Raw genomic sequence first — 14,349 nt, 5'->3', positions numbered from 1 at the left:
TGGAAAGGTGCCTAGGAAAACCTGCCTTTGCAAAGATGCAGTTTTCTGTCTTGCGAGAAGTATAAAATTGAGTATATAGGGGAAAGAACTGTTTCTTAGTTCTGGGAAAACTTCTAAGTGAGCCATTTCATTAAACATATCAAGCAGAGACCATAGTCTGTGGTAACACATAAAAATGCATATTTATGTTGGAGGCCATTTTGCATCTCTTATAAAAATAAGTATTGGGGTGCCTCGGTGGCTCAGTCAATTAAGCATCCAAGTTGATTTCAGCTCAGGTCATGATCTCCCAGTTCGTGGGATCGAGTCCAGCATCAGGTTTTGCACTGACAGTGCAGAGCCTGCTTGGGATTCCCTCTCTCCCTCTCTCTCTGCCCCTCCTCCGCTCACATGCCCGTGCTCTCTCGTGCTTGCTCTCTCTTAAAACAAATCAACACTTAAAAATAACAATAATTATTTCTCTAGAACAGAATTTAGTTGTACCAGGCTCAAGTTGTACCTTATTTCTATGAAGTTGTAGGTCTTTTCATTTTGAGATTAAGAACTAACTCTGAGAGGGGCGCCTGGGTGGCTCAGTCGGTTAAGCGTCCGACTTCAGCTCAGGTCATGATCTCACGGTCCGTGAGTTCGAGCCCCGCGTCAGGCTCTGGGCTGATGGCTCAGAGCCTGGAGCCTGCTTCAGATTCTGTGTCTCCCTCTCTCTCTGCCCCTCCCCCGTTCATGCTGTGTCTCTCTCTGTCTCAAAAATAAATAAACGTTAAAAAAAAAAAAAAAAAGAACTAACTCTGAGAGATTTCCCTTAGAAATCAACATCCGAAGCAACAGAGTTATGGTGAGTTACATGCAGTGCCATGTTAGGCCCCGACATAAAGTGCAGCACAAAGCTTTGGGGGGACAGGGTGCATCTCCTCACCTTTACATATCAGCAGTGCTCTGGCAAACTCCCAAGTATGAGAAGACTTGGAAATAATGGGAGACAGGATTCTTAGCACATTTTAATGTGTGTTGATATAATTTGAACTTGTTGCATAGGTGGTGAATAATCAGATTTATGTGAAGATTTCAATTCAAAGTAGGAAATACTCTGGAGGTCCCAGGAGGCAAAGGTGCAATACAGTACCAGTTCGGCAGGGTAATTTCTTCTTTGGTATTTTTCAAGTTAAAAAGCCTCATTATTCTTTAGCTCAGTGATTCTTTTTTACTTAATTCTTACCTTTAAGAATTACATTGAAACAACAGATATCTCTAAGGAATATTGATACTTACAGAATTTTGCATTCAATTTCAAGAAGCTGTGTCCCGGCGAAGTTCAACAGGGACCCTGTCCATGAGTCCCAGGTTAGGAATCTCACCTGAATCTCACTCATCAGGAGCTTCCCAAAGGAGAAATGCAAGAGGAGGATAGGGAATAGGGAGAAATAAGATGATGGGAGAACAACTGTGCTGCCCCCGCTAGGAGATGCTGGTGCAGGTGACTTTAAAAAGCTAAAGGACTGTTTTTTTCTGGGGGAGATTTTAATCTGGACTTGGGAGGAATAGCTGGAGAACTTTTAGGAGGCCCAGGGCTAAGGGACTTATGACATGTTTAGGACAGTGGGCATAGGAAGGAGAACTGAAATGGAGCCAAACGGTAAAGAGCTCAACCAGACCTATAGAGCCTAATGGGCTAAACTGCTTGTGATTCCTGTCAGACTCTGCAGAATCTGAGCCACAGGACACAGGAAAGAGGCACAAGAATGAAGCCATGGTGGGGAATACCCGGGAGCATTGGCTCCTTCCTCTCAAGAAGCAGGTCCAGAAGGCCATCTTCTCAGTGCCATCATTATGTTATCGTCCACTAGACTCTGATGAGAGCCACTAACCAAAACTTGAACTTCCATTTCTTATTCTGAGAAGATGAAAAGAGACCAAACCTAATGCTATTTCCTTTTCAGGACTCTGAGACTCTTGACTGGGGAAATAAGGGGCCTGAAGATCTAAATAACAGAGCAATTAACACAGCAGTTCCAATTTAGGGTTCTTTAAGTCAGAAGACCTGGGTTTAAGTCCTTGTTCTTAAAGCCAGCTAAGCTAAGCCAAGCACTAGCTGTGTGACCTTGAGAAAGTCTTGGCGTCTGTTTCTGAAACTGTTAAGTGAGAATAAAAATAGTGCTTACTTCTTGTTGGAGATAAAAGTGAACAGTGTCTGGCACACTGTAAATGCTCAATAGGTGACAGATGTTATTGTTATTGGTGTTGAATGCTGGAACTATAACAGGAAACTATCTCCCAGCCTTTGGGGATAGTTCCCCACAAATATGCTTCAGCTACCCTCTCTAGGGCCCCAGCACACGATCCCCAACCACTGAACAACCCACAGCTTCCTCTGGTTATCCTATGTATACAGGGCTGGCCCCGAAAATCTTTTTGGCCCGTAACTGCATGACATTTATGATGAGGCCCATATCACCTCAGGAATCTCATCATACGCCTTTATATGATTCTCCTGAAAGTTAAAGAGTTCATTAGACAGGGAAGGATTATATAAAAAGAGAGCTTCTAGCACCTTCTCAAGGTAGTTTTGTTTTCCCAGAGGAGCCAGTCACTACCATCCCCATCCCAAGAAAACTATAAAAAAAACTAACATTTGCACAAGAATTTCTACAGGTCTAACAACTTCTTGTCCCCATTTTACACACGCAGAAATTAAGTCTCAAGCAGTAAACCAAGTCTCAAACAGTCATTCAGTGTTGGAACTGAAATTCAAACCCAGATCTGTGATTCCAGTGCTCTTTCAACCTCTCCACAGCAACCAGTAGCAAGAACACACACACACACACACACACACACACACACACACACACACACACACCATGCACACCACACACACACACACACAGAGCATTCCAACTCATTCTTCTCCCAAATTTGTTTGGGACAGCCTTGGGAAATTCCATTGCCCAAGGGAGCAGACTATAGCTGATGTCAGTCTAAGCTCCACGGGGAATACCTTACCAGCGGTCTCCACTAGAGGCCTGAGGCAGTTATTTGTGGTTTCTTTTGTGATGTGTCACTCTACTCCCAGAGATCCCGGGCAATCCCTCCCAAACAATACCCACAATACCCCATCCCTAACCCTCCCATGGAACAGGTGTCATGCCTGCCATTCCAGGACTCAGATTTGGAAGTCATCTCCCAGGGACCAGGTGCTTCACTGAAAAGAAGTCACTTGCACACCTGGAGTTCAGCTACTAAAAACTGCTGTTAGTTTGGGAGTCTCAACACATACCCTCTCCTTCTCCCCTGTCCAGCTTGAGTTCAAAGTCCAGGATGGAAGGGAAAGTAGGTTGAGTTGGCAGTGCGTGTCCTGACCAGTGCAGGGTCAGTCAACTCCTTGGAACCGGAGGTAAGGAGAGAGGAGGGAAGGCATGGCTTGTGCAGTCCCAACTAAGCCCTGGTCCATGTAACGGGCCCAGAAGCCCCACCCTGACATCCCCCTAGTACCAGTCAGCAAAGAGGGGAGATGACGCCTCTTTATTAAGGTTAACACCAAGGAAAGCATTGAGAAGGAATACACAGTGGAGGAGAAAGGGCACACAAAGTCACTACTCAAGGAGGTGGAAGGGAGGCACATCAGTTAAGAACCTCAGGACAGCCACATGCTCCATGCCCTGGTTGTGAGGGAAAAGAGGAAAGGAGAGGGGAAAGCGCCATGATAGCCTGGGGCTCACAGAAGGGTCTGAAGCCCCCTGAACCTAACACCAGAGCCACAAGCCCTGCCCCTCAGGGCTCACACACTACTGCACGAGTCGACATATGTAACACACACAAGACATTATGGAGGCAACACCGAGAGGCAGCGGGCAGGGACAAATTGACAGGAAAAGGAACTGAAGTTAAGCAGGTGTAGCCAGGAGAGAGACAGTTTTTGGCTGCAGCCTCCAAGAGTCCCTCAAACGTCCCCTAAATCTGGGCTGCTGCTGAGCACCCCCAAGTCTCTGCCTGTGTACTGGGCTCTTTGTTCTCTAAGCCCCAGTGAGTGGATAAAGCAATCCCAGATGAAGTCAGTGACAAGGCAGGATCCGCTCTGCATGCAAAAATCCTAGAGGTTGAGCTATTATGTCTTCATGCACATTCATAGCCAGCTCCTCCCAGCCCAGGGGCCCTTGGAACCCCATTCACTTAGATTCCTAGGGCTGCAGTTCCCTCCTCAAGCTTCCTTTACCAATCAGCAGCCGCAGAGATCTGTGAGGGGGAGAGGCTTCTGCAGAGCGCTGAATATCTTGGATTTCAGCAGAAGGGTAAATTTTCTGTTGCCAGAACAGAATACCCTCAATTCCTTAGTTTCTAGGTAAATCGTTAAGAGATTATTTGCCATAGTCCTAGATAAGTCCTTTTTCAGAATAGAAAAAGCAGAATTTTATTTACACAATTCAGGGGTTCTCCTGTTGGCCGGGGAGGGGGAATGGTCAGGGTAGGGGGTGGAAGGGAGTCCAGAGATGGGCGCTTCCTCTCCCGGAACCTCACCTTTCCGCAGTTTGCTACGTCTCCCTCGGTTGGGCAGAAGGGATTCTTGACGCTCCCAAAGTCCTTCACCCTATAAATCCTTCCTCGAGGGAGTCTCTCTGCCTGACCCACATGAGCAGCGGTCGGAGTGAAGCATGCTGCACCGCACCGTTCAGTCCCCTCGCGTCATGCACTCGGAAACCCAAAGCCAGCCCGGGAAAGTAGTGCCCCCTCGGAGTCCCCTCACAGAGAGGCCTCGCCCTCCAGCTGCAGCAGGGTAATGTCGGGCAGATCGAGGGGCTCCACAAGTGGCCCGTCCCCCCCAAGGAGACCAGCACAGGGGCTCTCGGGGCGCTCACAGTGACTAGTGGGTGTGGCGGAGCTGGGCATCTCCTTCTCCTCTTCTTCATCGTCGTCCTCGTCCTCAGGATCTCGACCCAGCAAACCGCTGTCCCCGATCCCAGGCGAAGGGGTCTCCGGCTCTTGGCGGGCACCCGGGAAGCTCCCCTTGCCGCCGACCACGCCCAGACCGCCCTGGCGGGGCGCCGTGGTCATAATCTGGCACATGGAGACGATGGCCCGCTGGTTGGCGCACACGTCGTCCGAGAGCACCTGGATGTGCGAGGCCTGCTCGTCCAGGGCCCCCCGCATGGCCCTCACGTCCTCAAACAGGGCCTGCAGCTGGGCCTTCAGGTGCTCCATCAGTTCCTTCATGCCGCCGTTGTACTCCCCGGAGATCACGTCCCCCACGGCCGGCACGGTGGACACCTCCAGAGGTGCCGGCATGTCGCCGCCGTCCTTGGTCATGATCTCCAGCAGACCGTCCTCCATTGAATGGCAGAAGCGGGCGGTGGCGGCTCTGGGTCCGGTCCAGCCCGGCCTCCGGGGTTGGGGGGTGAGGTGGGGGAGAGGGACGGGGAAGGGGGAGAGGTCCCCGGAGGGGCGGGGAGGAACCGAGGGCAGAGGAGGCTCCCGAGAGGGCAGGGAGCCGACGTGAGGAGACGAGTCCCGGGCGGAGGGCGCGGGCAGGATCGGGGGAGGCCGGAAAGAGCCGGCGGGACGAGGACCCGGCGAGAGTCCCGGGCCGGCGACTCTCCGGCTTGCCCCGGGGCGAAAGCGCCCAGACCTGCCTCGCCTCCCGAACTGCGCCTGTGTCAGCGCCGCTCTCCCGGCGCCACGAGCTGCGAGGACCCGCGGGTTCTCTGGGTCACAGAAGCGCTCGCGGAGGGGCCCGGGCGGAGGCCAGCAGCGGGTACCGCTCGGGAATACCCCCGGCCATTAACGGGCAGCGCCCGCGAGTGTGCTTGGAGTGGCAGGGGCGGGTCTCCCGGCCTCGCCGCGGATGCTCCCCTGTTTCCAAGGCGACGCACGGCACGTAAATGACGTGTGTCTCCATGGCAACCAGGAAATAGGGAAGAAAAGGAAGGATGGTTGCGAAGCTGCAGTGGGACTCGGGAGTCGGAACGGGCGGGTGGGGCAGGAGGGGGGGGGGACGCCGCAGTGGCCTCCGCTGAGTGGAGAGAGCGTGTGGCTGCGATGTTTAATCGGGAAGCATGAGAGAGCAGTTTGCTGCATGAAACCCCAGGTCGGGGAGACATCGTCCCTCCCCCCGTCTGGGTGCTAGACCCTGAGCGCGACCGCCTTGGAAGGATTTTCACCCACCCGCAATCCTTTCTCAGAGGACGGCGCCAGAGCCGGGTCCTGCTTCTGTGTCCTCCAGCCGTCCGCAGGAGAGCAGAGAGGGTGGAGAGGCCGACGCTGGTCCCAGACTGGAACTGGGGCGCCGCGGCGCCCCGGCGGTGCAGAGGGTGGGGAGGGCACTACGCAGGGTGTCTGTCGCCTTTCCCTCCGGCTCCTGCAGTGAATCAGCCCTCGCCTCGTGGTTAGCACAGAAGCTAAGAAAGGGTGGGATTCCCTCCCGTCTGAGATGAGCCCCAACCGTTCCTACGCACTGGGAGTTTCTGCAGGATGGTGGGGCAAAGTACTTAAGTTTTGAGAACGAAAGCTCCATAAGGGCAGAGATTTTGTGTCTCCGCGCCCTCAACCGTGGAGTCCCCAGCACCGAAAATAGTGCCTGGCACGTAGTAAGTAAATGCTCTCTGTGTATGTTGAACGAATATTTAAACAAGAACCACCATGCCCCCGTTCCCTCATCCAGAACTCCACAACCCACACAGAGTTGAGTTTAGGAGACCTGAATTCAATTTTGTTTCTGCCATTTAATTCAGAAGCCTTGGATAAATAATTTTCCTGATCTGTTAGGGCATTGGACTGGGTAGTCTAGATTATTCCTAACTCCGAATAACATTCTGCATCAGCTCACAGGTAAAAGGGTAAACTGTTGGCTGTGTGTGGAAGGGATGGGTAAGGACATGGGGGGATGGGTGTGAAGGCAGTTTCCCCTCCGCAGGCCCAGTGGCCACGTACAGACACACACTGAGTGTCTCAACCTTTGTGACAACTCCTTTCCCTATTGGAGAGATGGAGTGGGGAAGGGGGGTGGGTAAGAAAGAAAATTTGAATTTAATATATTTACAGATGACTTGAGATTGAGAAGCAAAAGCACCTGGTCAGCAGCATACTAACGAGTAAATGACCCTATTAATTTGGAGACGCCAAGTGGCCGGAAACTAAAAATGAATTTCATGAGAAGACATAAATCTAAGGAGGAGAAACAAACTGTATCACTTCAAGATGGGGAAGAGCTAGGTACAGCTGAGTGTTTTGCACACTAGTAGTTCAGCCTTAGCAAACGTGTTACCTTTGGGTTTCCCTGGTAAGGAAGAGTGGGGCTGACCCAAAGAAACTTTCCCAGTGCTAAAGAACCGTTTGGCTTATGCCTGTTTCACTATTAAAATAGAAATAAGTGGGGAAATAGCCTAAAAGTAGAATATTTAACCTAAGGCATTGCCGATATAATCAAGTACTTAACAGCCTTTAGAAATTTGTTTTCCCAAAACAACTTTATGAACAAATCAAAACCCCTACGGTGTGATATTTCCTAAAATAAATGATGCAGTCCTATTTGCTTGCTCATTCCTTTCTCCATTCCCCAAACTTGTGGCTCTCTCACCTTGGTTATTACTTCTGCCTCCACCCTGTTCCCCACGGGTTATTCCTAAAGCTTAGGAGACGACAGAAATATTTGGCTTTCCTAAGCACAGCCAAAGTGGACTAGTATTTACCAGAAAAAAAAGACTTTTAGCAGAAAAACTATAGGAAAACTAGAAACAGAGACAACATACACACACACACACACACACACACACACACACACACACAGAGCTGAGCTTCTACAGCATAAGCTTCTAATCATAAGATAGCAAGCATATTCTCAGGGCATACAGGTTCAACCCCACTGTTCATCCTTTCCTGGAGAGTTCTGCTATAGCCAGAAAAGACATGAATTGCAGGTTTTTTGCCAGGGTCTGTGACTTCACATTCTTGATCAGCACTTCACGTGGTTGATTTCATCTTGCCAGCTTTCTCACCTTTCAGGCGGGTGCCTGCCTTCTACCTATAAAGAGTAACCCTGTCCCTAGTATAGAGCCTCCCATCTTAGCTTTAATCTTACATTAAACATAGTCCCCATATAGTGAGAGCTGGGTTATGTCATCATACAGGGCTTTTTGCCACTATTGTTGAGGATACCATGTATGTTAAGGCTTTCAAGCATAAGATTACATCATGCTGCCCAGAGATGTTAGCATGAAGTCTGCTGAGAGTACAGGGGGTCTGAGCCTAGAGGGAGGGGAAATTATTGGAGAAGCACAAAAGAACATGGGAGACAGGTGCAGAAATCAAGGGGTGTGACTGATCCAGTCAAGTTCCAGGTCAGACATTTGAGAGCCAAGGGTAGGCGGGAAGTTGGGGAGTGGACTAGTAGCAGGACTTGAAAATGTAAGGAGGAGACAATCGGTGCATCAGATTCAGAACCAGATCATTTTAGGAATTGTGTGTAAAAATGGGACTAGGGAAAATGGGAGAAGGGTCTAGCCTCTGAAAAATAAGAGCGACAGATGCAGAGAGTGAAGGAACCTCAGTCAACTGGCCGGGTTTCAGGGCTGGGACCTCTGGACACCAGTGCCCTAGGGTTTGTTGAGTGGGTCCATTCCCATGCAAAAGAGGGCTGAATGGGTACTCTGGCCATGTCATTAGAATATTCACACATATCATGTATGCCACATAGCAAAAAATAATAATAATAATAACCCCTGTCTTTCTTTTACCTTCCAGAAACCACCTTAGTTGTTCTATTCCTTCATCCCAGTCTCATGAGCCAGTGGAGTGAAGAGATTCCATGGAGCATAGATACAGGTCTCCATCAGGTACACCTAGTTCCAAACATCACAGCCTCACTAGAATGGTAATTGTCAGTAGTCTCTGCCATTTTCCTCTAACTGGCGTCCAGTTTATTTCCAGTTTCTCTTTTATATAGCTGGTATACTTTTTGCACTATAACTCCAACAGCCATGATGAAGATGCTCACTTGACCCAGATCTAGAGTGATGATCAAAATCAAAGTAGAACTGACTGCTATACCTTAGGTCCACGATCCCAGACAGTACTCCCCAGATGTAAGTCTTACGGCATTGAGTTGCCTTATGGCATCTCAGCATGATGTCACATTCAAAAGAAACACATCCAATAGCCAAAAAGAATTAAAAAGCAATTTATATTAATCTCTGGGACTTTATTATAGTTTTTTATTCTTTATTTATTATTTATTATAGTTTATTATAGTCTCTGGGAAAACTCTAAAGGAATTTGCATTCCCAGCACAGAGCAAAAGATCTTCAACTTTTCTTCCCTCCTTCTCTATTCATCTTGTACATCGTGACATAGCTGTAGCTGCCATCCCCTCTCCTTTCTCTGCAGACACCCCCAAACTTTCTCTCAAGCCTGGCCTTTGTTTTCTCATTCCCCTGCTTACTTCACTTCTTGGATGTATTCTTTTTCTCTTCTGCAGGAAGGAACTCCTGGTCCTTGTTTCAGCTCCTTTGATTTTGTTCTCCATTCTGCACCATTCTCAGTGACAGGGGTCTCCTTCCTAGAGGGCAAGAAAGACTGAAAACACCCATTGTTGTGAGTTTGGTCTCTCACCAAACTCTGCCTGGTGTTACAGTCTGTTTTTCTCATTTCCTTTACTCTTGTACAGAGAAATGGGCATGGTACTTTGCAAGGACTTTGAGCTAGTATGAGCCTCCAGCTTGGAGAGGGTGTCCAACCGTCCACACTCTCAAGAACTCTGTTGTCACAGACATGACCATGAGGTTAGACACACACACACACACACACACACACACACACACGCACCTACGCACCCACACCCTCTCTTAAGTCTGAGCAAGACTTCCAGTGGCTTGCTCTATGCCCTTGAACTATTTTTAGGAGTCTTAAAAAGACCATTCCCCCTACATTTCTTTCTCTTCCATATCAGCTTTACTCAAAGCAAGAATTCCAGGGGACCTTCCAACTTCTTATGCAGTCCGAATTTCCACTACAAATAACCCGTCATTCCAATTAAACTTGTTGTGCTGGTGTTCACCCTGTCTCCCCTTTCTGCATTACCCACTGCAACAGCTTCTTTGTGGCAACACCAGCAGAGGCTTATTTCTTCTCTCAGTGTATTATGTCCAATCATTTATCATGTGCCACTCTGGCAGGACTAGTTCCAGTCCAAGTGTTGCTGGGTAGTTGGCCACAGACTGGCATTCGGGGCTCTGGGGCCACCCATGATGCCTGGTACAGGGCCTCATGCACCCTCCATCATTTCCATGTGTTTTCTGCACCCAGAAAGTTGCCAACAGCTCAGGGACTGGTTTGGCCCCAAGTCAGAATCCTCAACAGGCACTGATGATGCTTTACCACCCGAGAACACTCATAATTTTTGGTGCCATAGGACAATTTTGCTTGACAAATTGCCTCTCCCAGAGTATCGGTCCAATTTGGAGGAAACTCTAAGCATCTGGGCAGGGTATGGACTCTGGTATGTCTGCCCTTCCATTTAAAGGAATGTATAGAAATATAGTGTTCCTCTATACTGACTTATGCAGACTTCCCAGCCTCTTCCCACCTGTTGTATCCTGAGAAAGTCTGTAGTATTCTGTTGTAGACAACTCATACAAAATGTTGTGGTCTCACTCTTACTGTTACATCTAGTTATGCTCTCTCTCCATACCTCTCAGAGACCCTAAAATAGTATCAGAGGTAGCTTTACCACTTCCTTTTTGCTACGAGGTAGTATCCCAAGGATAAGCAAAGCATTGCCAACTGCATTCTAGCAGCGACTGTGAGGGTGCACTATGCTTCCATTCCATTGCACACATGTGGGGACCACACTACTATTCATGATGGTGTCACACACTGGGTCCCCAAAAGGTGACCCACATCCTCAAAGTACTGCAACAGTGCGGGATCTTAGATGGAAGTAAGGAGAAGGGTCCTCTCCCCACCTTTTCCACCCAGCCCCTCAAGCCACTGTTTTAAAAAGTCCCACGTGAAAACAACTCCATCTTCTATGGTCAACCATAAGTTTCACGGTTTACAGGCCCAATGCCTGCTTTGTTTTCTTTAAGGTGCAAGGATCCCCTTCACTCCAAAACTCTCTAGTCCTTTCATTTTGCTTTGCTTTGCTCCATAGCAGTTAACATCCATCATACTGTATTTTACCTGTTTGTTTATTGCCTTTCCACGAGGGAGTGAGCTCCATTGGGGCAGAGGTTTGGCTTTGTTCGCTGTGATATCTCCGACACCTAGAATAGTGCCTGGCACATGTGCTGAGCTCAAGAAATACTTGTCAAATAGATTAATGAATGAAGGCTGAATCCACATCCAAGAAAAGAAACATCTCCCTTAAGGACATGTAGCCCGCAGAGCTCCAACTCTGGCTTATCTTCGAGAGGAGCATCGTTTTTTGTTTGTTTGTTTGTTTGTTTGTTTGTTTGTTTTGGTTTCAACCATTTACTTTCATGATTTGTAGCTTATGTTCACACAACTAAATGGCCCTGTTAGTGACTTATTTCTTTGAACAAAGATACTTATTATCAGATACATAGAAGTAGCCACTTCTTGCAAAACAAGCGTTTGTGGCTTTGAAATGAGAATTATCACCTGCCTACCCACTTGAACCCCCAGTGGTATATTCCACCACTCTCTCCATCTCTCAAAAATAATGAGGCCAAGTTTTGGTCAGAACTCAAGGTCGGAGGACTGCATGCTCTCCCCTCTCCTCAATGTTGTTTGAGAATGGGATGATGCCAAGCAGTGTATCCCCATCCTGTATGTCAAGGAGAGCTCCTGATTTATACTCTTAATCTACTGGAGACAGTCTCCATAAAAGTACCAAGCTACTGGTTATAAGATTGATAGCTAACTGAAAGAGGTGTTATAAACAGAAGGGTTGCTGTGCTTTAAAAAACTAGTGTTTCTCTTCTGTTCGAGTTCCTGAATTGGTAGACTAGTAACGTAGGGTAATGTTAGCCCAGGATACTTTTTACTGTAATAAAATGTAAGCCTTTTCCCCCATTGTTTGTGCCTGCTCTACTTCTAAAACCAAATCAAACCAACACAAAAATTCTCCACATTGATCAAATACATAACAAAGGAGATCTAAGGATCAGTCTTTCTAGAACAGTAAAACCAAAGTAAAATGAAACATCACACATGGATCAGAAAAACAATATTCCAGAAATTGAGGTTAGTCTCTAAAACAACCCAAGGAGAACAATTTCAATAAGATTTTGCTTTTCTCAACAATGTTGTCTAAGTCTCTAAGAAGCAGAGGGAAATTTTATGTGAGTTCACTGGTGATTGCCAGAATGAATGCACTAAGCTGGGGCTTAGTTTCCCTTAAAGTACAATCCTGAGTTACATATCTGTTCTCCTATCTATCCCAGTTCATCCATCACTGTATCACACAACTGCTCCCAGTTGCTTCTTATGTTACTAAAAATCAGTTCCCTCCTACCAATGGCACTAGTGGTTTTTGCTTCTCTGCAAAATAATGAGTACCATTCAAGACACCTGCAGGTGTGATAACTAATAAACTGCCCACAATTTCACATGATTAGAACATTGAAATTGCTGATGTTTAATTGTAATGAGGTCTGTGAGACCCCTAAGTCTCCTCTACTTCATACTTGTGGACTTTTATTAGTGTTTAGGAGGACATTCTCGTCATTGGAAAGAGTGCTTATCGAGAAAGGTTCTTTGGAGTGGAGCACGAGATGATGCCAGGGTGTAATTTGAATTTAAAGTCTAACGGAGGAAAGGAAATAATCAACAGAGATGTGAGAGAGAGGGAAAGGCTAGAAAGAAGTTCTCAGTAAATTTTTAACTCTGAAACAAACTAGCACAGAGAATAGATAGCATCACTCCCTGATCCACTGTGCGGGCAAGACACAGGATGAGGCATTTAAGTCAGATTTTTTAAAGGGCCGCTTTCTTTTTTTCACGTTTCAAGTTTTTATATAAATTCTAGTTAGTTAACATATAATGTAATATTAGTTTCAGGAGTAGAATTTAGCGATTCACCACTTGCATTAATACCCAGTGTTCCTCACAACAAGTGCCCTCCTTGAAACCGACCACCCATTTAGCATCCCCTGCCCACCCCCCCCTTCAGCAACCTTCAGTTTGTTCTCTGTAGTTAAGAGCCTCTTATGGTTTGTCTCCCTCTCTTTTTTTTCCTTCTCCTATGCTCATCTGTTTCATTTTTTAAATTCCACATATGAGTGAAATCATATGGTATTTGTCTTTCTCTGACTGACTTATTTCACTTGACATAATACACTCTGGGTCCATCCACATTGTTGCAAATGGAAAGATTTCATTCTTTGTGATGGCTGAATAATATTCCATTATATTCCACACACACACACACACACACACACACACACACACACACACACACATCTTCTTTATCCATTCATCAATCCATATACATTTGGGTTCTTTCCATAATTTTGCTATTGTTGATAATGCTGTTATAAACATTGGGGTGCATGCGCCCTGTTGAATCAGTATTTTTGTATCCTTTGGGTAATACCTAGTAGTGCAGTTGCTGGGTCATAGGGTAGTTCTATTTTAGTTTTTTGAGGAAGCTCCATACTGTTTTCCAGAGTGGCTGCACTAGTTTGCATTCCCACCAACAGTATAAGAGGTTCCTCTTTCTCTGCATCCTTGCCAACATCTGTTGTTTCCTGTGCTAATTTCAGCAATTCTGACAGATGTGAGGTGGTATCTCATTGTGGTTTCATTTTGTATTTCTCTCATGGTCAGCGATGTTGAGTATCTTTTCATGTGTCTTTTAGCCATCTGTATATCTTTGGGAAAATGTCTATTTATGTTTTCTGCCCATTTCTTAACTGGATTATTTGGGGGGGGGGGTGTTGGTGTGGAGTTTGAAAAGTTCTTTATAGATTTTGGATACTAATTCTTTATCATATATGTCATTTGCAAATGTCTTCTCCCATTCCATAGGTTGCCTTTTCGTTTTTTTTATTGTTTCCTTCACTGTGAAGATGCTTTTTATCTTGAGGAAGCCCCAATAGTTCATTGTGTTTTTGTTTCCTTTGCCTCCAGAGACTTGTCTAGTAGGAAGTTGCTACAGCCAGTGTCAGAAAAGTTGCTGCCTTTTTCTCCTCTAGGATTTTTATGGTTTTCTGTCTCATGTTTAGTTCTTTCATCCATTTTGAATTTATTTTTCTGTATGGTATAAGAAAGTGCCCCAGTTTCATTCTTTTGCATGTTGCTGTCCAGTTTTCCCAACACCATTTGTTGAAGAGACTGTCTTTTTTCCATTGGATATTCTTTCCTGCTTGATCAAAGATTAGTTGGCCATATAGTTGTAGGTCCATTTCT

General features: G+C 46.7%; 2 protein-coding genes across 10 annotated transcripts in view; one reads left to right on the top strand and one right to left on the bottom strand.

Annotated features, from left to right (window-relative positions):
* Window positions 1-3,494: 3,494 nt before the first annotated feature.
* Window positions 3,495-5,465, bottom strand: CCDC184 (coiled-coil domain containing 184). Its single transcript, XM_060657839.3, has one exon. It carries the CDS (start codon window positions 5,314-5,316, stop codon window positions 4,729-4,731), a length of 588 nt encoding a protein of 195 aa, XP_060513822.1. The 5' UTR covers window positions 5,317-5,465; the 3' UTR covers window positions 3,495-4,728.
* ASB8 (ankyrin repeat and SOCS box containing 8) overlaps window positions 5,092-14,349 on the top strand; it is a 35,981-nt gene continuing 26,723 nt past the window's right edge. For 2 of the 9 annotated variants that reach the window (XM_078449910.2, XM_081796144.1), the window contains exons 1-3: window positions 6,073-6,569; window positions 7,024-7,194; window positions 8,722-8,813. In XM_078449910.2, the coding sequence (XP_078306036.1) occupies window positions 7,122-7,194; window positions 8,722-8,813 (165 nt within the window). In that variant the 5' untranslated portion in view covers window positions 6,073-6,569; window positions 7,024-7,121. The other 7 variants (XM_078449914.2, XM_078449909.2, XM_081796146.1 and 4 more) reach the window with 6 other exon arrangements.

The sequence above is a fragment of the Panthera onca genome, chromosome B4 (genome assembly GCF_046562875.1).
Source record: "Panthera onca isolate mPanOnc1 chromosome B4, mPanOnc1 haplotype 2, whole genome shotgun sequence".
NCBI classification, from domain to species: domain Eukaryota; kingdom Metazoa; phylum Chordata; class Mammalia; order Carnivora; family Felidae; genus Panthera; species Panthera onca.
The sequence above is the reverse complement of the archived record's forward strand: the minus strand, read 5'-3'. Positions and strand labels throughout refer to the sequence as shown.